Source organism: Marmota monax, unplaced genomic scaffold (genome assembly GCF_021218885.2).
Source record: "Marmota monax isolate L192 unplaced genomic scaffold, Marmota_monax_Labrador192_F-V1.1 WCK01_AAM20220418_F8-fsc00021, whole genome shotgun sequence".
NCBI lineage: Eukaryota > Metazoa > Chordata > Mammalia > Rodentia > Sciuridae > Marmota > Marmota monax.
In genome coordinates this window covers 19,567,202-19,591,386 of record NW_026695228.1, presented here as the reverse complement: position 1 = coordinate 19,591,386, position 24,185 = coordinate 19,567,202, and the positions used below count along the sequence as shown (strand labels likewise).

At 51.6% G+C, this 24,185-nt stretch overlaps 3 protein-coding genes across 7 annotated transcripts; 2 read left to right on the top strand and 1 right to left on the bottom strand.

The window, feature by feature from the left end:
* Positions 1-291: 291 nt before the first annotated feature.
* Tssk6 (testis specific serine kinase 6) lies at positions 292-6,594 on the bottom strand. Its single transcript, XM_046436793.2, has one exon. It carries the CDS (start codon positions 5,814-5,816, stop codon positions 4,995-4,997), a length of 822 nt encoding a protein of 273 aa, XP_046292749.1. The 5' UTR covers positions 5,817-6,594; the 3' UTR covers positions 292-4,994.
* On the top strand, positions 6,572-14,007 carry Ndufa13 (NADH:ubiquinone oxidoreductase subunit A13). Its single transcript, XM_046436795.2, has 5 exons — positions 6,572-6,726; positions 12,044-12,122; positions 13,115-13,186; positions 13,564-13,633; positions 13,834-14,007. Exons 1-5 carry the CDS (start codon positions 6,588-6,590, stop codon positions 13,951-13,953), a joined length of 480 nt encoding a protein of 159 aa, XP_046292751.2. The 5' UTR covers positions 6,572-6,587; the 3' UTR covers positions 13,954-14,007.
* A 71-nt stretch (positions 14,008-14,078) lies between these two features.
* Yjefn3 (YjeF N-terminal domain containing 3) lies at positions 14,079-23,710 on the top strand. 5 transcript variants are annotated; one of them, XM_046436791.2, is made up of 7 exons: positions 14,079-14,240; positions 14,536-14,638; positions 18,497-18,605; positions 21,267-21,377; positions 21,575-21,688; positions 21,768-21,918; positions 23,447-23,710. In XM_046436791.2, the coding sequence occupies exons 2-7, from the start codon at positions 14,580-14,582 to the stop codon at positions 23,650-23,652; spliced, it is 750 nt and encodes a 249-aa protein (XP_046292747.1). In that variant the 5' UTR covers positions 14,079-14,240; positions 14,536-14,579; the 3' UTR covers positions 23,653-23,710. The 5 variants fall into 5 exon arrangements, with proteins under 5 accessions (XP_046292747.1, XP_058432520.1, XP_058432519.1 ...); XM_058576536.1 differs by lacking the exon at positions 14,079-14,240 and having other exon boundaries at positions 14,289-14,638; positions 21,629-21,688; XM_046436790.2 differs by lacking the exon at positions 14,079-14,240 and having other exon boundaries at positions 14,291-14,638.
* Positions 23,711-24,185: the final 475 nt, after the last annotated feature.

Genomic DNA, 24,185 nt, shown 5'->3' with positions numbered 1-24,185 from the left:
TTGACCAGGTCTGAAGAGAGGGCCCAGTCCCACCCAACCATACCATATCTTGAGCTATCCAAGCCTTGCTGGACTTTTCCTCTGGGACTTCGGGCTATTAACTAGGACAGTCTGTAGTTCAGTACAGACCATGACTCCAGGGTGCCATAGGCAGAGGACAGGGTGGTAGGGACCCTGGCTCCTCCAGCACCCTTCCCTCCATCCCGTGACCCAGGAGCATTCCCAGGGATGACATACTGTGACATGAACATAACTTTTTTTTTAAAGGGGACAGTGTGAGATGCCTTAATCTTTCATTTTGACTGTCTTGAAAGTTCACCTTTTTTTTTTTTTTCTTTGAGTTCCCTCTTTGTGATATAACTTGTGTGATAAAGCCCCAAGTGGGTGATTCTGTGCCGAAATTTGTTAACACCTAAAGGCATGACTGAATACCTCTCTGGGTGTGGGGTTGAGCCATACCAGGAAAGGATATTTATTAGCATTAAGGGTATTTACCAGCGGCAAAGCGCACCTCAAAACCAGCCACCATTCCCTAAAGTGCTGGCAAGTCCTGGTCTTCCCTGAGAGCCCTTGCAGGGATCTAGCTCTTGAGAGCCATGAGCCTATGGGAACCCACAGGCCCAAAGATTGATTATAACAATCTCCAGTTATCTCTAACACAAACCTCCAAGGCAACTGGAAACCTGTGGTCAACTAGGGTGGGGACATCACCTGATTTGAAGTTGGGGCAGTTTATGTTCACACATTCCATCTGGAGCCACCCACAGCTCTAGCCATCTTGACTGTATCATAGGGACTCCAGTCTGAAATGAACTACACCTCTGGTGAACATGGGTGTCCCCTGAGGGTGGGACAGTAGCACTGAGCAGCTTTGGTTCCTAACTACCTCTCCAGGACCTCTGTGAAGCTCACCCTAGGCAGAGGGAATGAGGTAATCAGCTGCTTCCTTGTGTCTTGTTTCCACATTCACTCTCCTATTGGCTGGAGAAACACAAATTTTTCTATATAAATATTCTTATAACAGGGATATCGGAAATGAAAAGGATGGTCCATGCCACTCTGCCGTAGAGTTTTTCTTTGATGCTGAGTTATATGCTGCACATGACGTTAGCCTAAAGAATTTCAACAGCTTTTATCAAAAGGACAGCAAACATTTTTATAATCCTTAACAAAGAAAGTGTAATAGATGGTTACACTAGTGCAGGGTATGAGGGAATTTTGGGGGCGGTGGGGAGGTTGTCACTTGTATTTATTGTGACTATAAATCTTTGATAATAAAACATGTAAAAAAAAAAATGTTTGCCACCAAACCAATAGAAGTTCCAAAACAAAGAGACTGGAATTGGTGGTCATACTTTGTATCATGAGGAACTTTTAGACTCTGAAGGACAATAAAGAAATGGATAATGTGTCAACTGTACTCTTCTTTTGTCCCCTCTACCTTGATTTCCCTGTGTTTTGTTCCAGCTTCAGGGCAGCTTTTTAATGGGGGAAGAATGCAACTAAGGCATCTTACCTGATGGTGTCCCTCCCTACCTACCCTTGGTCCTAGGCGCTATCTGCACCAAGACCTGGGGTTCTGGACCTAACTTAACCCCACAAGACCAGAGGAATGGGGTCAAGATCCCAGTGGGTTTTGCCCATCAGCCTCCAAACTCCAGTCAGTGCAGGATTTTTTTCTGGAGCAATTTTCAGGCTTGGTACCTTGAGAAGTGGTCTTTGCTGCAGAACTTGATATTACAGATGCACATTCTAAGCACAGTTTGAGCTGTGGGCTGTGTCTCCAAAAGTGAATGATATCTGATGAAAATTTGTTTTCAGATGCTAAGTTTCACATTTTATTTTTGGTGCCGGGGACTAAACCCAGGATCATGTGCATCTAAGCATAACAGAGCTACACTACAGCCCCTCACATTTGTTTTCATTTTAAAAAAACTTTTTTCAGTAACAGGTTGAACACCAAGGCCTCAATGCCATGCAAGCACTCTACTACCACTAAACTACATTCCCTGCCCCTTTTACTTCATTGTGAAACAGGGTCCTGCTAAATTGCTGAGACTGGTCTCAGCCCCCTGCGTCACTGGGATCACAGGCACAGTGGCTGGCACATTTTTATTTTTAAAGTGAAACTTGGGATCACTTTGCATTCCAAATGCATAAAATATGAACTTGTTTTGCTGTTTGGGCGGCATCCTTCCCTCTACCCTGGGAGCTGACTACCTCCCAATAGCCTCCCAATAGTGTGCTGAGTCACTTCAGCAACGCACAAGAGCTGGTAGAGGGCAGAGTAGATATTAAACCCAAGCCTGTTCTCCACCTGTAAGATCCCAACCAGTGCCCCATAACCCAACACTGACCTCAAGAAACATACTTATGGGGCACTTTGGGGCCCTATCTCCACCCTCAAGATCCCTGTGCTTCTCTGGATCACATACAGGCACCTCAGTGGACCAGGGGCAGATCCAGTCCTGGACGGTGGTCTCAGCAAGTTTCTCAAGCTGAGAAATGGGACAATAACCCTGGTCCCTGAAACTTTTTGCCCCCTGAACTGGGCCCTGGGCCTGTGTGGCCATGGAGCAGGGCCTCAAAGTTTCCTACAGATTCATCAGTGGACCGATGTTACCTCCCAGAGGAGGTAACATCAAGTTAACTCAAATAAGGGAGGGAAAGTGACGCCAGGAGTGAGAAGAGCCTGGGCAATGGTTTGGTGGTGGGATGAAGCACAGGTCAAGAACAAAGAGGACAGAGTGGTTGCACTTTAAAGACACAGGTGAGGAGGATGTGGATGCACTCTAAGTGCAGTGGAGGCCCTGGGAACACTGGAGGCTCCATCCTCCAGTGTAAAGCAGAAGGTCTGAGTTTTCTGCCTCAGCTGTGACAACCCAGTCAGAACTTGAAGGTCAAGCACACCCTCTCTTCTAGCCTCAGTTTCCTCATGGGCAAAATGAGGGGGATGGGGCCACAGTCCATTTGAAGGGGGTAAGGGGAGAGCTGTGCTCAAACTCCAAGATAACAGAAAGCATGGAAGGTGAGTGAGCAGTGGCTGGCATGGCAACACCCACAGCTGAGAAACTCCCTCTAGGACCATTGAGGTTCAGATGAAATCAAGCAGGTTAGGGTTGAGGGACATATTTGTCATACACCACAAATGTCAGCAAAATGTCACCAAACCTAGTAACCTCAAGGCAGCCAAAACTCCCAACCTCCCCCAGGCCCTGTGGGGTCCCCCTGGGACTTGTAGCTCTCCACCTCCTCTCCCCACTCCCTTGCTCTTCCAGCCACAGGAACTTCCTGGCTTACTCAAACCTCTGCCCTTTTCCAATGACTCCTTCAAGACTCAACTCAAATGTGATGGCACATACCAGTAAACCCAGCCACTCTGGAGGCTGAGGCAGGAGAAATCTCCAGTTCAAAAGCCAGCCTCAGCCACTTACAGAAGCCCTAAGCAGCAACTCAGCAAGATCTTGTCTCTAAATAAAATACAAAAAAGGGCTGGGGATGTGGCTCAGTGTCTGTGTTCAATCCCTGGTTACTTGCCCCTCGCCCTGCCCCACGCCTGAAAAAAGTGATGGCTTTAATTGTGGATGCGTCCTTCCTCTTCCTGGCGTTTAACACAATTTACAATTATTATTTGGTACCAGGGATTGAACCCAGGTGTGCTTAACCACTGAGCCACATCCCCAACCCTTTTAATTTTTTTATTTTGAGGCGGGGTCTTGCTAAGTTCCTGAGGGTCTCGGTAAGTTGCTGAGGCAAGCTTTGAATTTCGCAATCCTCCTGCCTCAGTCTCCCAAATTTATGGGATTACAGGCATGCTCCACCATGTCTGGCTTACATTATTTCCAAGCAATTCTTTTATTTTACTTAATTTTCACTTGCTTTCTCATGAGGGCAGGGATTGGTTGAAGCCTCTTCACTGAGTTCCAGGGCCTTGGTACACAGCAGGTGCCTAAGAAATGCATGAGGACTGAGCAGGATTCACTCTAATTCTATCCCCAAACTCTTCCCAAAGGCAAGGTACCTTCACCAAAGAGGGCTTCCCCACTACAAAAAGATCTAGCTTCCAATCACAGCCTGTCTGTGGGCAAATAACATCTGGGTGGGCCTGTTTCCTTATCGGTTAATGCACAGTTTATACCCAGCATCCCATACACAGCATCGTCAGAAATCCTGAGATAACAAGAGACCCTCTGAATTTGCTCCATTTGGAGAATCCCATATATTGACTGGGGTTTGAATCCTCCCAACTATTTATTTATTTGGTACTGGGGATTGAACCCAGGGGTGCTTAACCACTGAGTCACATCTCCAGACCTATTTATTTACTTCATTTATTTATTTCTGAGACTGGCTCTCGCTAAATTGCTTAGGGCCTCGCTAAATTGCTGAGGCTGGCCTCGAACTTGCCATCCTCCTGCCTCAGTCTCCCTAGTCGCTCGGAACACCACCACGCCTGGCCTCCCAACTCTCTTCTGAGACTGGAAGACAGAACCTCAATATGCCTTCCTCTATAATGGGCAGACCGCGCCAGCCTTCCTCCCCGGACGGCTCCCTCCTCCCTGCTCTGTAAAAGGGGCCACTGCTAAAGCCACTTTGCGAGGAAGAGCGAGTTTATTGCAGGTTCTAACCGAAAATCTGGCATCCGCGGCTGGCTGGGGAGGGACGCCCTCCACGCAAGTCGGCTCGCCGGCAGCTCCTCCTCTAAGCCACCATCTGCCGCGTAACCAACGCTCATTCCGCGCAGGCGCAAAGCTTCGTCTCCTCTCGTCTGGCCCCTCCCGGGGCCTTTTCGCAGGGACTTGAGGATGCATATGCGCCCTCCAGCTCTCGGGATTGTGGAGGAGGAACTAGATTCCAAACCCGGGCAATTGCGGCCCACGCCGCGCAGGGGAAGGGAAAGGGTAGAGCACGTGTGCAATCGCAAGCGGCGGCTTCGCGGGTTTCCGGAAGCGTGCCAGTGCAGGGTTCACCGGGAACCCCGGGAACCCCGGCTCCTAGCCGGAGTCCCCAGCGCGCAGCCAGCTGTTGCGCGCTACCTGGCCCGCTGAGGGCCTGGCTGATGGGCTGAATTGTAGCAACTCGGCAATCAGGGACTTGCAGCGCTCGGAGAGCTCTAGGCCCTCGGGATAGAGCACGCCGCGCTTCTGGCGCCGGGGCAGGCCCGCGATGTCTGAGTCGTCGAAGGGCATGCACCCGGTGACCATGACGTAGAGCACGACGCCCAAGCTCCACACGTCATATTTCTTGGGGTCGTAGGGAATGCCCAGGAGTACCTCAGGTGACGCATAGGCTGCCGAGCCGCAGTAGGTGGTGCTAAGGTCTGGATAGCCATGAGCCTGACGACCGAAGCCGAAATCGGTGAGCTTGACGCGGCGCTCGTCAGGGCTCAGCAGCACATTTTCGCACTTGAGGTCGCGATGCACCAGATGGTGGTCGTGCAAGTAACGTACAGCGCCCGCGATCTGCGCGAAGAGCTCGCGCGCCTGTGATCCAGGGATGCGCCCGTTGCGCTGCACCGCCTGCAGCAGGTCGGTGGCGGCCGCCTCCATCACGATGTACAGCTTCCCGTTGCACACCTCGATGAATTCGAAGACGTGTACGATATGCGGGTGCCGTACACCCCGCAGGATGGACAGCTCTCTAGGCAGGAACTTGTTGACGAAGTCCGGGGGCGCTCGCCGCCGGTCCACCACCTTGATGGCCACCGTACCCTTGTACTTCTTGGAAGTGGCCACCTTAACCTTAGAGTAGCTGCCCTCGCCTATTGTGCGACCCAGCTTATAGCCAAGTTCGCTCAGGAGTTTGTCACCCGACATGGTGGCGCCCGGGGCGCGCGGGGAGCAGGAGGCGGCTGCTGTCGGGGGGCGGCCGGACTCCGATCTCGGGCCTAACCCATGGCGCTTGGCACCTGCACACCCGCACCCCCATGTGCCCACTCCCGAGCTCCCGCCGCCACGGTGCCTTTTATTTCCCAGGTAACAATTTCTGCCTTGTGAAGTTACTGCGGGCGTCACTCTACCTCGGGGTGGGGGCCGCCCGGACCCCGCCCCGCGAGCTCCCTAAGCCCCTCTGCTTTGTGACTCAATCGTCCAGAATGGTCAGTTCCTGGTCAGAGGCTACTAGCAAGGGGTACCGACCACCACTGGGAAGCGGAATTTGTTCCTGGGATTAGAGCGTTTCTTCGTGAGTCCCCCCATCTTCGTTTACCCAACTCGAGACCATGTTCTCTCAGGGCAGCCCCAATGAGATGGGACCTGGAAAGGAGGACTTAACTCGGGGACCTGGTTCCCTGGGGAGTTCGGGGTTTCTGACCCTTTTGTGCATCGCCCAGGGGGAAAGGTGAGCGTGAGGGATTTTAGTGCAAAGTTCAGGGCGCCCTGGCGACCTCCAGGTGCGAACAAGGGCTGACTCACGCCTGAGAAAGAGAAAATCAGGACTGCTGGACCGCAGCCCGGCCACACACTCAGACTCGGGCCCTGCTGCCTGAACTCTCCGGAGCGGTGGAAGAACCATCCCAACATCTTTAGTTCCTTAGCGCCGCAGACTTTTGCTGGAGCTTCCGCCACTCTCAGCATGGCGGCGGGCGGATGCGTCACTTCCGCCTCAGGCCGGAAGCCTGGGGTTCTGCTAGCATGGCGGCATCGAAGGTGAAGCAGGACATGCCCCCGCCAGGGGGCTACGGCCCTATTGACTACAAGCGAAACCTACCGCGCCGTGGACTGTCGGGTCAGTGTAGCTCCATGCCAAGGTTCTCAGGGTCTGAGCCCTCTGGGTTGTGGAGGCGGGATTCGGGGACGTGAGCAGGCCTCAGTTTATCCGAAGGTGTGACGGGGTGACGGGAGGCCGCGGGGTCTCAGTGGCTTCAGTAGTAATAATAATAACTGCTGAATAGTTATTATTATTACTACTGTAGTAGTTATTGTTATTACTATAATAGCGGGCCTGGCTTCCTTCTAACAGCCCAGGAAGTCAGTCCCCTAAGTTATACCCATTTTACAGTGGGTTAAACAGATTGGTATAGCCTGTCCCCAGCCCCCTCAGCCACCCTTGGGTTTCACAGGCGGGGAAACTGGTCCCATGGAGGCTACGATTTCCCCAGGGTCAACAAGAGCAAGGCTGGAGAATAAACCCCGAAACCAGAGGGAATTTATAAGATGTTCTAGGTGGTGTTTCAAACTCGCTGGTAAACCCCAACTATAAAATGCCCTGGGAATTCGTCTTCTTAAATTTTCAACTGTTATAAGTAACATTTTAAATTTTGTTATGGAGTTCAACGGAGAAAAATATAACAGACCGTAAAAGGCTCAGATTTAAAAGAAATATAAAAATTTAAACATAATTAAGGGATGAGTGCATTTACTGTAACTCATTGAACTTCACTTTTAAAACCTGTGCATGTGGTGGGCGCGCACCTATAATCCCATTGAATCTCAGACTCAGGAGGCTGAAGCAGGAGGGTAGCAAGTGTCTTAGCAATTTAGCAAAATACAGATGAAAAAGGCGGCAGGGTGTAGCTCAGTAGAACTTTCAATTCATGTGCATGATTTAAAAAAAAAAAAAAAAAAGATTCATACAGTAGAAAAGTCAGTCTCAAGGTATATAGCTCAATAGCGGAGCACTTACCTAGCATACCGCAGGCCTTGAGTTCTATCCCCAGAATCAGGGAAACAAGTAACATTTTAGGCATTTCAGGACCAGAGGATCTCAGCTGCCAAAACAATCATTTACAAATGTAACTGTGTTTTTAGCTCCTGGGCCTTGGAAAAACAAGTTATAGGCTAGATTTGGAGAATATAATGATCTGAATCTTTTTTCTTTTGTTGTTTTTTTTTTTTTTCCTATGTATGGAATCCAGAGCCTTGGGCTACTTATTCATTTTTTATGTGGTGCTGAGAATTGAACCCAATGCCTCACACATGCTAGGCAAACACTCTACCACCGGGCCATATCCCCAGCACCCTCTCATTTCTTCTTGAGGTATAACTTAACATCCAGGCTAGTGCACCCGCCTTGGGTGTGCAGCACATGTATTTATATGCGTTCACCTATATGACTTGCACTCAGACCAGGACACAGAAAGATCCCAGCCCTGGGGTGCCCTTGGGTTCCCTGAGTCAGCATCTCATTTTTTATTTTTAAGTCAAATATGACTTACCTGGCTTCTTCCAGTTCATGACACAGCAGTGCCTCCCATTGTGTCTTAATCACACACCCTTTATGTATAAACCCACTCTAGTCTTTCCTGGCTGCATGGGGATGAGGAAAATACCTATTCTGGTGGCTCAGTCTTCATTTTTGTACCTTTTTCAGTATCTGGTTGTTGAGTGACTGAAGGCATGGCTCTGGTCCTGTCCCAAGGTGCTCAGAGTACAGCTGAGAAAACATGCCAGAATTTCTAGTTGTGGCAAAGCCTGAAATAACCAGGGTCTGCTTTATCCCAGTTAGGCCAGGGCAACCTCTCAGAAAAGGAGCCTGATGGGCAGGGGAACAGCAAGTGCAAAAGTCCTCAACCCAACCCCAGTCCCTACCCTCTGTCTTCTAGTCTTGCCTCTTGTGAGCCATGGTCCATATCAGCTCTCCCCTCCATCTGTTCTCCCCCAGCTCTCCAGTCCTGTACAAGGTTTTGTGGCATAGCACTCGCTCCCCTCTCTGCCTATCCCACTCACTGTCAGCATTCCAGAACATGTCAGGCTGGTTCAGGCCACCTTTAATCTAGCCCCTCCTCCACTCATCTCTCACACCAGCTCTTCACTCCCTCTGAGGCTAGTAGACTGCTCTTTATATCTTGGATCTTTTATTGACATTCACATACTGTACCCTACAATTCACTCATTTAAAGTGTGTCTAGCTGGGGGTTTAGCTTAGTTGTATAGTGTTTTTATCTTGTTGTTGTTTTTTTTTTTTCCCCTGTATTGGGATTGAACCCAGGGGTACTCTACCACTGAGCTACATCCCCAGCCATTTTTTATTTTGAGACAGGGTCTGGTCCTGAGCCAGGCCTCAAACTTGTGACCCTTCTGCCTTAGCCTCCTGACTAGGATTACAGGTGTTGTTTCTACCTTTTAGCTATCATGAAAAATGCTGCTGGAACATTCATGCCCAAGTATTTGTGTGGACATAGGTTTTCATTTCTCCTGGATAAATTTCATCCAAGAGCAGAATTTCTAGATCATGGTAACTCTGCCTTTAACATTTTGAGAAACTACCAAACTTTTCCACTAACCATGCTATTTTACCCACCCCACCTCCCACACCCCTGCAATGTATGGGACTTCCAACTGATCCATACTTCCTTAGCACAAATTAATTATTTTGTAGAACTGGGGCTATGCTAGCCAAGCTCTCTACCACTGAGCACATCCCCAGCCTATCCTGCCCTTTTTTTTTATAGCCATCTAAGTGTATGTGAAGTATCATTGTGGTTTTGATACGCATATCCCTGGTGACCTCCTGCTGTTGAGTATCTTGTGTTTTTTGGCCATTTGTATATCTTCCTTAGACAAATGTCTATTTAAATTTTTTTATACATTTTTAAATTGGATTAATTTTTATTATTGAATTGTAAGAGCCTTTATATTTTGGATTCCATTTCCTTATCAGATATATGATTTTCAAATATTTTTTCATTCTGTGAGTTGTCTTTTCAGCTAATTGATGGTGTCATTTGAAGCATAAAAGTTTCTGATATCAGCAAAGTTCAATTATCTCTTCTTTTAATACTTGTGCTTCAGGCATATCTAATAGACTAATGGCTAGTCCAAGGTTACAGAGACTTACTCCTATGTTTTCTTCTAAGAGCATTCATTTTAGCTCTTACATTTAGGCCTTTGATCCATTTTGAGTTAATTTTTGTGTACGGGATAAGGACAGAGCACATCATTCTCTTGCACGTAGCTGGCCATTCAGTTGTCCCATTTGTTGAAAAGCCTTCTTTTTCCAATGAATTGTCTTGGCACCCTGTCTAAAATCAATTGACCATAAATATGAGGGTTTATTTCTGGATTCTCAGTTCTCCCCCATTGATGAACATGTCTATCCTCATGCCAGTGCCACACTGTCCTGTACACACAGCTGCTTAATGAGTTTTGAAATGGTGAAGTGCAAGTCCTGCAACTTTGTTCCTCTTTTCCAAAATCATTTTGGCTGTTCTGGTCCCTTGCATTTCCATGTGAATTGCACCATGTGCTTGTTGATTTCTGTGAGAAGGGAAAAAAGCTGGTATTCTAATAGGAATGCATTCAGTCTATATCTCAATTTGGGGAGTGTTGCCATCTGTTCAGTGCTAAGTGTTCCAGTCTGTGAACTAACTTACTCAAATTTAACAATGGCCTGCATACCATTCTGTGCATATTCCACTTAGGCCTCCCTTACCAGAAGGGCAATTTTCAAGCACAGACTTACCCTGAGAGCCTGAGCCCCACCAGACTAAAATGAGTTTTGGCCTGAGAGCCTGTATGAACCACATACTGCATCATCCTAAAAGCCCTCTTGTTCTTTGGAATTTATCTTAAAGGTGGGTCCACACTTGGGTGCCCAGGTAGAAGGACCAAGGATCACTATGGGGGCTTGTTTGCTACTCAAAAAAAGGTTGGGAGTGATCCAGGTTTGTCCCCTGGGGCTGAATCAGGAGGAGAGTGCTAGGTTCTCTATAAATGCTGAAAACAATGAGACTGCTATACTGAAAACTCTCATCTAGTGGGTAGATGGCTAAGTGCCCAAGGTAGGTGGCCAGCCAGAGCTGGTCCTGAGCACTCAGGATCTGCCCCAAGGACTAAAGCCAGGGACTCTTGCTTTCCTACTCCCATATCATCTCCAGGCACATGGAAGTATCTTATTGTAAGCATGTGTTTCTTTCTCTTTTTTTTTTTTTTTTTTACTATGGGTAAAAAATTGAGCATTTCTCATTTACCTTGAGATCTAGCAGAGATACCAGGCAACTAACCCCATGCCAGAGCTGACAGATGGATACACTGATTGTCCCCCACATGCACCATGGGGTCCTGACTCCCAGAGTTCTGCTCTGCCACCCCAGGAGGCCCAGAGATGGCCTCACCTACTATCTGCTCTCATTTGCTGAATGTTAACTTGAGTTCTACTGGTCTGAACCTGTCACTTTGTCCCAGCATCCACCAGGCCTATTTGGAGAAGAGACTGAAGTTGAAAAGATTAGGGGGAAGCAGGGAGGGGACCACACCCCAGGTGACTCAGGCCGCCTTGAAGACCCCAGCTGGCCTTCAGCCTGTCAGTCAGGATTAGAGGAGGGGCTCCTGCTGGTCCTCAGTAAATATTCATGGTGGCCTCTGTCTCTCCCCTGGGTGCTAGGCAAGGGGCCAAACCCTGCTGAGCCCAGAGGTAGCAATACCACCCCTGAAGCCGAGGGGCTAGCTGGGGTGACTCTGCAGGGCACTGCCTACTTCCGGTGGCTGCATGCTACCCTCTATGGGCAGCATACAGGGGTGGTGACCCAGGTGGCCAGGAGATACCACAGAGCTGGGACCCAGCCATGGACACTCAAAGCCTTCCTTCCTGTTGGGGACCAGCCTGCTGACTGGAAACCACATAACTTTCTAGAAGAAAGAAAGAACCAGGGCCACTAAACCACAAACATCTAGACCATTGGGTTCTCCAGTAGCCCCTGCCTGTTCTGTACCTTCCAGAAACCCTGGCATTGGGTCAGAGGTGTTGTAGCCCAGGCAGTCCCACTTGTGAGAGAAAAGCTTCCTGGTGTCACCTCACTTGACTGTAGAGCATGTGGACACAATAAAAGTTACCTGGAGTTCAAGGAGAGAGGGATGGGGCCTCATGCCAAGTAGTGAACTATATGGAATGGGGCCAGTAGACATTCACAAATAAAGAAGAGTCTGAAGAAATACATGCTAGACTGAGGTTGCCACCAAGTCCTGGGGATTTCTGGGGTAGACTTCTGCCTCCCCTCTTGTTTGTCTTTGTAGAGTATTTGTACAGCAAGTAGATGTTCCCTCACAAGAGGAAACAACAGGGCAGTGACCTGTTACACCAATGGGGTGCCTCCTTGTCTCCACAGGCTACAGCATGTTTGCCGTGGGTATTGGGACTTTACTCATTGGGTACTGGAGCATGATGAAATGGAATCGCGAGCGCAGGTAGGTCCCATGGTTCAGGAAGAGTGGGGGTGTCTTCTGAAAAGATCCCCCCTCACTGGTTGACAGGGATGCAATAGTGTCTGGAGTGCAGTCTACTTCCAAGCTGGTGAGGCTAGAGTTGTATGTCAGACTTGGCCACGTAGACCAGGCCTAAAAGTATAGGTTCTGACCTTCACTTCCATTTCTAGACCTGATGCTCAAGAAATGTCTGGTAAGCAAGGCGCTCATGACCACATGTTTAGCAGCCTACCCTTCAGCCTTTGAGGCCACGAACCCTACAGGTCCAGGTTAGTAGAAGACCTTGAGTGGTCGAGGGGCAGGCCTCTGACAGCCTCACAGCAGGTTTTTGTCAGTGATAATCAGGCAAGGATGATGATCAGGGCTTAGAAACCAGAAGCTGTGACCCCCCTGGGGCCAGAGAAACTAAGGCCAGGCATCCCTGGGTCACAGGAGAGGAGATGGCCAGAGACCTCCCTGAGTCACATCACTGGGCACTCCGCTCATCAACCTCCTTAAAGCATACACTGGACTAGCTTTCCATGGGGACCTTGGAAACTGCCAGAGAGCAAGGAGAAAAAAAGAGGGATGCACAGGCTCCGCCTACCTTGGCCTCACACCCTGTGGTTATTTTGAGATGAAGGGGACTTTGGTTTTCTAAAGCCCAGAGCCCCGTGATGAATCTGTCCCCACTCCTTCACTGTGATCATCAGGCAGGGCTATTTTTAGGATTTAAAAAAAAGTTTTTAATTGAAAAGAAAGTATTAAGCCAACAGTCTTGTGGACAGATGCCTCTGCCAACTTCCCGCCTTCACCCACTCATTTGCCCTCATCTCCGGCTCTGGCCTCCTCCCACCACCACCCTCCAGGCTGCCACTATTACCTCCCTCTTCCTTTCTCCCTCCCCCATATAGCACCCTGGGTATTTGAGGGCCATTTTGTCTGTACACACTCCAACCTTGCTTCGTCCTAATGTCAATTTCTGGGTTTCATAGGCGCCTGCAGATTGAGGACCTGGAAGCCCGGATTGCACTGATGCCTCTGTTTCAGGCAGAAAGGGATCGCAGGTAGGTCTACTGGCCAGGGTTGGGAGGTTATAGGCCTGAGTGTCCCGGCCTACAAGGCTTTACCTGCATCCAGGACAATGGCCGTGGTGCATGCATGAACTGTCAGCCGCACTCTGGAGCACACAGGGCTGGCATCACCCTTAAAGAGGGCCAAAACATGACCTAGTGGAGAGTCCAGAGGGGAGAATGGGAAGACTTCCTGGAGGAAGGCACGTAGAGGCAGGGGCAGGAGACAGGGTAGGAATTTGCCAGGGGAAGTAAAGGAAGGAAGAAGAGCAATGGGGAGAGGGCTGGAGCAGTAGGAGGGAGGCGGGCACCTCTGGCAGAGGAGCGAGTGCAGTCCTGCTCAGTCCCTACCACCTGTGCCATCCCTGCAGGATCTTGCAGATGCTTCGGGAGAACCTGGAGGAGGAAGCCATCATCATGAAAGATGTGCCTGACTGGAAGGTGGGTCCTGGCCTCCAGGGCCACAGGGCTGGAGGGTCATTCACACAGCCTTCTACAGAAAGCCCAGGACTGAGTGGGGTGATGGTGGCCTGGTCCAGGATTGGGGAAATGGCAGCTCCTGGCCCCAGCACAGGGGCCACTAGTCCTTGGGGGGTGCTAACTAGTGCTGTGCCTCCACCAATAGCCCCCTGTCCCCACAGGTGGGTGAATCTGTGTTCCACACACAGCGCTGGGTGAGCCCCACAATAGGCGAGCTGTACGGACTGCGCACCACGGAGGAACTACTCAACGCCAACTACGGATTCATGTTATACACGTAGCTGGACAATCTCCCCTCTCCGCCAGGAAAAAAATAAACGCTCTGGAGTCCTGCCTGTCTGTGCCCTGGGCACTGCGGGGGGGTGTGGGGGGAGGATGTAGTGGGGAAGGGGGGCGGGTGGCACCACCGGATCACGTGGCATGGGGAATTCTGCAGATGTGACCCTTGATAACCTCTAAACATACCCAGGGATGTCCCCAGATCCACCTGTCTTCTGCTAAGCTTTCCTGCACCCGCTGAAACCCTGTCAGCAGCCCCTGCCCTTCTTGTCTGTGAGCCCCGAGTCAGGTTTGAGTCGTCCTCCCGTCTTCGCGGGGGGGTGGGCTCACCAGTGGGTGGGGAGTGCCCTTGTCCAGCCCAGGATCCCACAGCCTCTCCAGACTTAGTTTACTTGCCACTATCCCAGCCTGAACTTCCTCTGGCTCAGCTCAGAGGCTCCCCTTCTGACACAGAAGGGTTAAGTCATGCCTGCTCTGACCAATAGTCACGCGCAGCGCCTTCGCGGTGCCTCCTGATTGGCGGGTGTGTTGGAGGGGCGAGGGAGGGGGTGGACTCTCCCGCCAGGGATGTGCTTAAATGACAGTGGCGACCAAGAGACCGAGCTGCGCACACCCGCACACCTTGGCCATGAGCAGTGCGGTGGGTCCAGACCCGGCGGAGACGCCTGAGGAGCGGAGTTTCCTCAGGTCAGCCAGGGAGAGGGAATGGCGATGGGCATGGCCGGGGCGAGAATGGGTGGAACTGAGGCAAAAGTATGGTCCAAACAGGTCAGTGACATCAGAGAAAGGGATAAGGCTACAATGGGGAGTCCCTGGTACTGAAGGCAGGAGTGAGGCCGGGATGGGGGCGGTGGAGATAGACGCAGAAACAACAGGGATGAAGGACTGGACGCAGGGATATGGCTGGGTTGCAGCCGGAGGACCAGAGGCCCATCCCGCATCTGACTGGAAAGACAGCCTGCCTGTGCTTCTGACGCCTCCGAAGCTGTGTTGCCAGGGAAACTGCATCCGAGGCAGGCCTTCCCCTCATGAATTATTCATCAGCACCTCTAGTCACTCTGCCAACCCCAGCCTAACCAGGGCTTTCCTTCTCTGACCCTCTGTCAGGGACCATGGAGTCCCAGGATCCGATTCCCCAGCTTGGAAGAACCGACTTGAGCTCACAGGTTCTTGCACATCTTGGTGATCCACCCACCGGGCTTTCTTGTCCAGAGGAGGAAACCAAGGCTTGGGGAGGGAATTTGCTCCCTGAGCCAAGGCCAGTGCAGATTTTGAGAATTTGAATGCATAGGCCATTTGCCCTGGGGCTGGTCAAGATCTGTGTCCTCTGAACCTTGTGATGTAGGACTCCAGGTGGAGTATTACACCTTGCTGTGAACCAGATTCAGCAGCCCTTAGCCCACTGTCCACCCTGTGCCTCTGCTCAGGGCAGATATTGTCCAGAGACAGACTGATATCCAGATTCAGAAGTGAGTTGGAGGAGCTAGAGCTGTGGCTTCACCTGCTGTGGGGGTCTCAAACTGAGAAGAGATGGGGCTCCTTGGAGTGGGTGGACATGGGAGAATAGAGGCAATAGGTTGGAGGCGTAACACAGTGCTTGTAGGCACCATGAGAAATTTGAATATTCTCTGAGCACTGGAGATCCATAGACAGGTTTTATGATGGAGGTGATGTGATCTGGTGTTCAAGCATTCAAAGTCCCTGCAGCTGGTGCTGAAGAAGAGTTCAAGGGGGCATGAGACTGCTGTATGCAGAAGGCCAGGTAAGTATTAATAGCAGAGGTGTGAGGGTGGAGAGAAGCAGATGAATCCCAGAGAGCTAGGGTACCAGTAGGGGTACCTTGGCCTAAGGGCTTCTTGCTCTTCCTGGAAGCATTTTGGGAATGTCAGGCCCAGTTCCCTTTGGATTCAGTTCATTTCAGCCCTTCTGGGTCTGGCAAGGAAATCGAAGGTTGCAGCCCCTGTCTGGGGACTGAGGCTGAGGAAGCAAAAGAGTTCCTCACACTGAGCCCTTCTGAATACCTCATTAGCAGATGACTGGCCCGGATTCCTCCCTCCCACTGAGCTCTAATCTCATGCTTACCTTGCAGAACTGCTACTGTCCCCCATCCCAAGATTCCTACCCCATTAACACTCTAGTCCAGGTAGGAAGAAAAGTCCCAGGTGACTGCCAGAAATCCAAACTTTGGGACAGAAGGAAAGGAGAAATGGGTGTTCCCTCCATCCTCTACTTCCTTCCCTGATCTATTGGGGCAGCAGCTGGAGTTGTCACAAGATGAAGATGGGGGAGCCAGGCACAGTGGCACACACCTGTAATCCCTCCTCAGCTTGGGAGGCTGAAGCAGAAGGATCATGAGTTTAAAGCCAGCCTCAGCAACTTAGGGAGGCTCTAAGCAATTCAGTGAGACCCTGTCTCAAAATAAAATACAAAAAAGGGCTGGAGATGTAGCTCAGTGGTCAAGTGCCCCTGGGTTCAATTCCTGGTATAAAAAAAAAAAAAAAAAGATGGGAGAATGAGCCATGTTCCCAACCTGCCAGAGTCCTCAACCTGGACTTGAACACACCATCTCGGATGTGCTTACCTAGGAGCTGGACCACCTGCTCATCTGGTACCTTTTCCCTGCCGATCCTTAACTTTTAAAAATTTTTTTCTTTAGTTGTCAATGGATATTTATATGTGGTGCTGAGAACTGAACCCAGTGCCTCACACATGCTAGGCAAGCACTCTTAACACTGAGCCACAACCCCAGCCCGGGCCCTTAACTTCTCTCTGTATCAGCCCAGATACAAGACTTCCCTTACCTGAGTCTTCATCTCCTCATCTTCACAGACCCTCTGAAGTGTCTTCCTGACCACATTTCTCAGGCATTGAGTCCCTGCCTGCCTTTCCCCTCCCTCCCTTTCTTTGTTCTCACTCTGCTTCTGCTCTCAAGCATGCTAGACTTGTTCCCACCACAAAGCCTTGGCCCTTGGCCCTTGCTGTTCTTGCTACCTGGATTACCTCCCACCATACTCCACACCTCCTCCAGGGAGCCCCTTCCCACCGCCATCCTTTCTGCCCTTCCACATTCTGCCGACCATGGTGAATGGGGGGGTATTGCTGATCCCCAGCAGGAAGGGAAGGGGGCTTACTTGGGGGATGCTGGCATCAAGTTTTAGTCCCTGCTCTGTGGACTAACCCCTGATCCTGGAGTGAGGAACATCTTCTATGTCAGCTCTCCCTCTCCCCAGCCACCAAGCCTGTGCTCCTTGGAAACCCCTAAGCAAGGGCTGGGTTGGTCTCTGCACTTAGAAGAACTCAACATTTTATTTATTTAGGTACTGGGGATTGAACTCAGGGGCACTTGACCATGAGCCCCATTCCCAGCCCCATTTTGTATTTTATTTATATACAGGGTCTCACTGAATTGCTTAGTATCTTGCTTTTGCTGAGGCTGGCTTTGAACTCGAAATCCTCCTGCTTCAGCCTCCCAAGCCCCTGGGATTATAAGTGTGAGTCACCACACACAGCTAGGTCAACAGATGCCCCCTCCCTCAGCCCTTTTTATTTCTACATAGAGCCATGCTAAATTGCTGAGACTGGCCTTGAACTTTTGATCCTCCTGCCTCAGCCTCCTGAGTCACTGTAATTACAGGCATGTGTCACAATGCTCAGCTTCAACACCTACCATTCCTAATAATTTTTCAAACAAGGACACCCTGTTTTCATTTTGCACAGGACCCCATAAATTATAAAGTCCCTCTGCCTTCAAGTTTGCCAAGAGTGGAGATGGACCCCAGCAGTCACTCAGCAAAGTGGGTGACAGAGCTTCACTCCAAGCCAGGTGGTCCCATCTCTTTGGCCACATATACTTAAATTTTATCATTGTCCCTGAAGAGGGTCACCAAAGCGTCTTATAAAATCACTTGTCCCTTGGGCTAGGACTGTGGTTCAACAGTAGCCTACTTGCTTTGCATGTGTGAGGCACTGGGTTCTATTCTCAGCACCACGTATAAATAAAAGATCTATCAACAACTAAGGGAAAAAATATTAAAAAAATAAAAATAAAACCACATGTCCCACATTCACCTCCTGGAGTGAGCCATCAAATTCCTCAGCAGCCTTCAAAACCCACCTTCCTCAGGTGTCCCCAGTCCACTCCACCCACTCCAACATCTTGGAGCTTGCTCAGTGATTCTCACTGCCTGAAGTCAATCCATCTCCCCCATCAAAGTCCTTCGCTCTCCATCACTGAGTTCCTCCTGCCATAGTTGGGGGCCTCTGGCTGGGTTTGGCGGCAACAGAACCACCATTGGCTGCCATGCACCCCTTCGACCACCAGAGGGTGCGCTCCTCAAAATTGTCTCCAACCTCCTAATGGTTGCTATTCACCCGGGGCAACTGAGGATGAGGGAGGATCTGCAATTCAGAGCTGCAGAAGCTACTGGAGGATAGGGGACATACCCCTTAACATTTGTGGAACATTTCTGGCTCCATCTGAGTTTCTATGGGTCTATTGTGTTTCTTTGTGTCTCTGAGCTTCTCTCCCCATTTTCTGACCCCCAGCACGGCGGAGGCAGCTGCCCTGGAGCGGGAGCTGCTGGAGGATTATCGCTTTGGGCGGCAGCAGCTAGTGGAGTTGTGCGGGCATGCTAGTGCCGTGGCTGTGACCAAGGTACTTGACCCCCGACTGCCTGACCTCTTGACTGACCCCAACCTGATCCAGCAGAGCTAAGGTCTAGCACATTAACCCTGTGACCAGGATGGTCCAGACTTAAAGAATCCTCTCTTTGCTTGAGGCTACTCCATCCCAACATTGAGACGGGGAAACAGCCCTGTTCCAGGCCAGAAAAGACCTGAGACTTAGGGTGTCCCCAGTCCACTCCACCCACTCCAACAACATCTTGGAGCTTGCTCAGTGATTCTCACTGCCTTAAGTCAATCCATCTCCACCGTCAAAGTCCTTCACTCTCCATCACTGTCTGAGTTCCTCCTGCCATAGTTGGGGGCCTCAGGCTGGGTTTGGCGGCAGAGACGGTCAGGGCAGAGGCAAGGGTTCCCAGAGACGTGGAGGCTATTTCTTGGATGGTGCGGGGCTCTTGAGGTGCAGACCCTAGGAACTACTGCATATCTTAGCTGCCTGCTTCTGTGAACGTGGGAAATGCCACCCTCCTACAACTTGAGCACCCCAAACAACCCCGTGCTGATGATAGGGAAACTGAGGCCCAGAGGCAGGCCAGTGCCTGCCCAAGGGTTGGAAGAAGAGCTGGAATTCATTACAAGATGACAGGAGAGAGAAAGCAATAAAGGTACTGGGTGCTTGCTGTGCGGCCCACCAAGCTGGGCCTCAGCTTCTTCCAAAAAGGAGTAATGAATCCTCCTGACAAATCAGTCCATAAATGCAAATGCCTTGGGGAAGGGCTCCACAACAAAGCCAGGGTCTGGCAGTTTCCCTCCCTCCTTCTACTCCTCCCAACTCTACCCCTCCCCCCTCCCCTTTTTCCTTCCTGTTTTTCTTCTTCATCTTTTTCTTACCACTGGATACTTTTCTTTTTTTTTTTCTTTTTCTTTTTGAGAGAGAGAGAGAGAGAGAGAGAATAGTTTTTGGCAGACACAACATCTTTGTTTGTATGTGGTGCTGAGGATCGAACCTGGGCCGCACATGCTACCGCTTGAGCCACACCCCCAGCCCCTGGATACTTTTCTTAAAAACTCAGTATCTTTATGTTGATGGAACTTTTGTTGTTTTACTTACATGTTTTTCCAAATGAAATATCCTGGGTGAAGTATCCAAGGGAGAAGGAAATCAATGAGGATGAAAGCCATGAAAGGACACCCCGTGCAATAAACGCCTTGTGCTTGGTGACCAGACTGTCCCGGTTTTTGCACTGGAAGTCCTTCATTCTTCCAAAGTCCCTTAGTCCTAGCCAGAAGGATGTCCTCACCCTCCAGACTTGGGCTCAGCCCAGAATGGTGGAAGTCATAGCACTTTCATGATGGGTCGAGATCACACTGAGACCTCGGGGAAGAGAATAATCTCCCCTGTGCAGTCGGAGCTTAGACTGCATAGGCCCCTGGAGCCTGGCCCAGATACTCCATGTGCCTTTCAGGCCAGTGCCATTGTTTGTTGTCTTTCTTTGTGTCTTTTGTTTTTTCCAGTGCTGGGGTGGAACCCAGGGACTTTCACATGCTAGGCAAGTGCTCTACTACTAAACTACATCCCCAGACCTTTTTATTTTATTTTGAGACAGGGTCTCACTAAGTTGCTGAGGCTGGCCTTGAACTTGCCATCCTCCTGCCTCGGTCAGTAGCTGGGGTTACAAATATGCAGCACCACCTGGCTGTTGATTGCATTTGATAGAGGCAAAACTGAGGCTGGGAGAGAAGGGGCCGGGCCACAGAGAATCAGAGCAAGGCTGGGAATCAGACACCAGGGCCCTTAGCAACTGTTAAAAAGAAAGAGATGCTGGGCTGGGGCTGTCGCTCAGTGGTGGAGCACTTGCCTTGCATGCATGAGGCACTGGATTCGATCCTCAGCCTCACATAAAAATAAATAAATAAGGAAATTGTGTTCATCTGTAACTAAAAAAAAAATAAATAAGGAAGAAGAAAGAGATGCACACACCGACAGATAGACACGGGGGCACCTGAGGGAAAGAGTCCGACAAGGACACAGGATCTGAGAGATACAGAGAGACAAACACAGAAAGGGGAAGACAGGCACAGAGGGGAGATACACAGAAAGTGAAAGACAGCGGGCTGGGGATGTGGCTCAAGTGGTAGTGTGTCTGCCTGGCATGCGTGAGGCACTGGGTTCGATTCTCAACACCACATAAAAATAAAATAAAATATTGTGTTCACCTAAAACTAAAAAATAAATATTAAAAAAAAAGAAAGTGAAAGACAGAAAGACTCAAAGGAAAGAGATGAGTAGAGACAGAGACAGTCTGAGAGACACAGAGAAAGATGGAGAGAGTTATCAAGGCAGGCAGGGGTTGAGAAGTCCCCCTCCTTCTCCCCTTCTCCCCCACTCTGGGGCCTCCAGGAGGAGCTTAGCCCTGGAAACATGGGCGGGGGGAAGGGCAGCCACTGCGGTGGAAAAAGGTGGAGGAATGTCTGTGACTGGGGCAAGGAAAAAACAAACCGCACTGCCTTTGGGCGCTGGGGCGCAGGCCTTGGGCGGAGCTGGAGGCCCGCTTCCCAGCAGAACACCTCTTTCTGTTGAATCCTGTTGCCTTCAGGCCCCAGCCCTGACCCTCCCCTACTCCCAGCATCAGTTTCCCCACTTGTACAAAGAGGAATCACGAGTGTCTTGCTTCGCTGTGTCCCCTGCCAGGTGTTCCCTTTGCCTGCTCTCTCCAGGAAGCAGAGGACAGTGTTGGTGGTGTGTGGCCCGGAGCAGAACGGGGCAGTGGGGCTGGTCTGTGCCCGGCACCTGCGGGTGTTTGTGAGTAGCAAGGAACCCCTTGGCCTCCCAAGGTCACCCCACCTTCACCCTGCAGAAATTGCTTCCTTCTCTTGAAAAGAGTCCCCAAGGAACTTGGTCGCAGGACAAGTTTCAGAATATGCCATACTTGCCCGAGGTGAGGTCTGATGTGGATACCTGAGAGGACCCCCAGTGTTGACCCCTTGTCCCCCCTCCAGGAGTACGAACCTACCATCTTCTACCCCACACGCTCACTGGACCTGCTGCACCAGGACCTCACCACACAGTGCGAGAAGATGGATATCCCCTTCCTCTCCTACTTGCCTACGGAGGTCAGCACTGGGTGACCAGTGTGGGCAGAGGTGGAGGATGGGGCCCCAGGGCCACCCCTGACCTCACCTCTCTTCCCAGGTGCAGCTCATTAATGACGCCTATGGGCTGGTAGTGGACGCTGTGCTGGGTCCTGGTGTGGAGCCAAGCGAGGTCGGGGGCCCCTGCACCCGTGCACTGGCCACACTAAAGCTGCTGTCCATCCCCCTCGTGAGCCTGGACATTCCCTCAGGCATGCTGAGCAAAGTGGGCACAGTGGGACCCGGGGGGCTTGGGTGGAGGCCCCTGTACTCTGGCTCCTGGTGGCCCCAGCTTGCATGCCCAATCTGAGCCTCAGTTTCCCCAGAGTGGATGCTGTGTGGTCTCTGGCTGAGGCCAAGGGTCACACCCATCCCAATGATGGAGAGGATGAAGTGTGCCACCCCAGGTGACCTTGGATCCCCTCCTCCCCCCGTGCCCAGCCCCGTGTGCCCGCTGCCCACCCCTGGCCCAGTTGCCTGGGTAGACGTGAGCTCACCCAGCAAAGCCACGCCTGCCCTGGCCGCCACCCCATGCCTGTTGGAACCATTAGGCGACAGGCAGACGGAATAAACAGCCGCTGGCCGCAGGACCCTCCATGGGGGTGGCTGGACTCTGGGGGATGTCCTCTGGCTTTCAGGATTCCAGAGCCATCCCAGCCCGGTGCACAGAGGAGGGGGGGCTGAGGGAGGAAGGGGGCCATCTGGGCTGCAGGCTCCTGTTTGAACAGGTAGCCTAGGACAGAGAGATTGGCTCTGATAGGTCAAAGTGATGTTAGGGGCCTTTAGTCTGCCAGTGGAGGCTAGGGTCAGAGAAGGAAGCATTATAGTCAGAGGGAGGAACCAGGGACTTCTAGTTAGTGGCCCCGGATTCAGGTCAGAGGCAAGAGAGAAGGCAAGGCCTCTAGACTGAAGGTGGATGCTCATTCAAGAGATGACAAGATGGTGGCTGGGTTGGGCATGTCGCTCAGTAATAGAGCGCTTGCCTCACAGAGCAAAGCCCTGCATTCAATCCCCAGCACAGAAGAAAAAAAGACAGAGGCTGTAGCCTTGCCAAGTCAAATAACAGGATCTGGTGTGAGGGCAAAGGCAGAGATCTTAGATCAGGGGAGGAGTGTTCAAGTCGGAGTGGGAAGGATGAAGGTTCAAGTCTGGTGGGGAGATGGGTGTGCTCTGCTGGAGACAAGAAACTGAGCAAGGAGAAAGGTCTGATGGGGGAGGCTTGCCTGAGGGTGGAGACCCGCGCTGGTGTCTGGCTGGAGGTCTGGGTGGGAAGAGGCTGTAGTCCAGAGGCTCAGGATTGTGGGGAGGCAGATATGCAGATAGGTACCAACCAGGTCCCAAGGCAGAGGCACAGGGATAATTGGGGAAGGACGGCAGGTGGAAATGATGCAGTCTGAAGGTAGAGGGTGGGTGGAGGAGGGTGGAGGAATAGCAGAATGGCAGCAGGACCAAAAAAGTGTGGGGGCAAAGGCTCTGGTCCGAGGCGGGCAGGAAACACCTGAAGGAGAGAGACTGGTCTGAGGGTGGAGGCTCGGTTCTATGGGTGGGCAGGTTGACCAAGAGCCACGTGTCAGAGAGAGAAGCTGGGTCTGCAGAGGAAGCAGGTGTGGGGGGAGCGAGACTGCGGCCTGAGGGCAGAGGCTCGGTGGCGGGGGAGGGGAGACAAGGACAGGATTCTAGTCTGAGGGCGGACGACCCTTCCAGCTCCGGATCCTCCCTGCTCGCCCCCTCCTCCCTTAGGCTGGGACGCGGAGACCGGCGGCGACGCTGAAGACGGGCTGCGGCCAGATGTGCTGGTGTCGCTCGCAGCGCCCAAGCGCTGCGCCGGCCGCTTCTCAGGGCGCCACCACTTCGTGGCCGGCCGGTTCGTGCCCGACGACGTGCGCCGCAAGTTCGCCCTGCGCCTGCCGGGTTACACAGGCACCGACTGCGTCGCGGCCCTCTGACCGGCCACCGCGCCCGCGCCTCCTGGGCCTGCACCAATAAACAGATCTCCCACCACCACCTCGCTCCGCCTCCTCTGTGCGCCGGGTCGCCACAAGGGTAGGGGGTGGGGCAGATCGAGGAGGGTCTTCCCACCTGTCCCGTGGGGAGGCCCAACGGCGGGAGATCTGGAGGGGAGCTGTAGTGTGGAACTTCCCGCCGCCTTCCCCAAAAAGCTCCAACCCGAAAAATGGAGGGTGGGTTCAGGGTTAGGACTCCCAGACGCTCAGGGTAGCCTGAAACGGATAGGATCGAAGTTAGACGTGGTGGAGGACTTCCAGCCGCCTAAAACACGTAGGTCCGGGGAGCTTCAGGTTCGATTCCAAGTGGTATTTGGCGCAGGCAGCTTGGGACCCAACTTGGAGGATAAAGGGTGGAAAGGAGGTCCAGCCAGCGACGAGGAAACTAACACACGCCGGCCTGAGGGAGAAGGCAAAGGGGTGGGAAGACGCAGAAGTGGTTACTTGAGCCGCAGTCACACAGGGCCGGGGGCGTG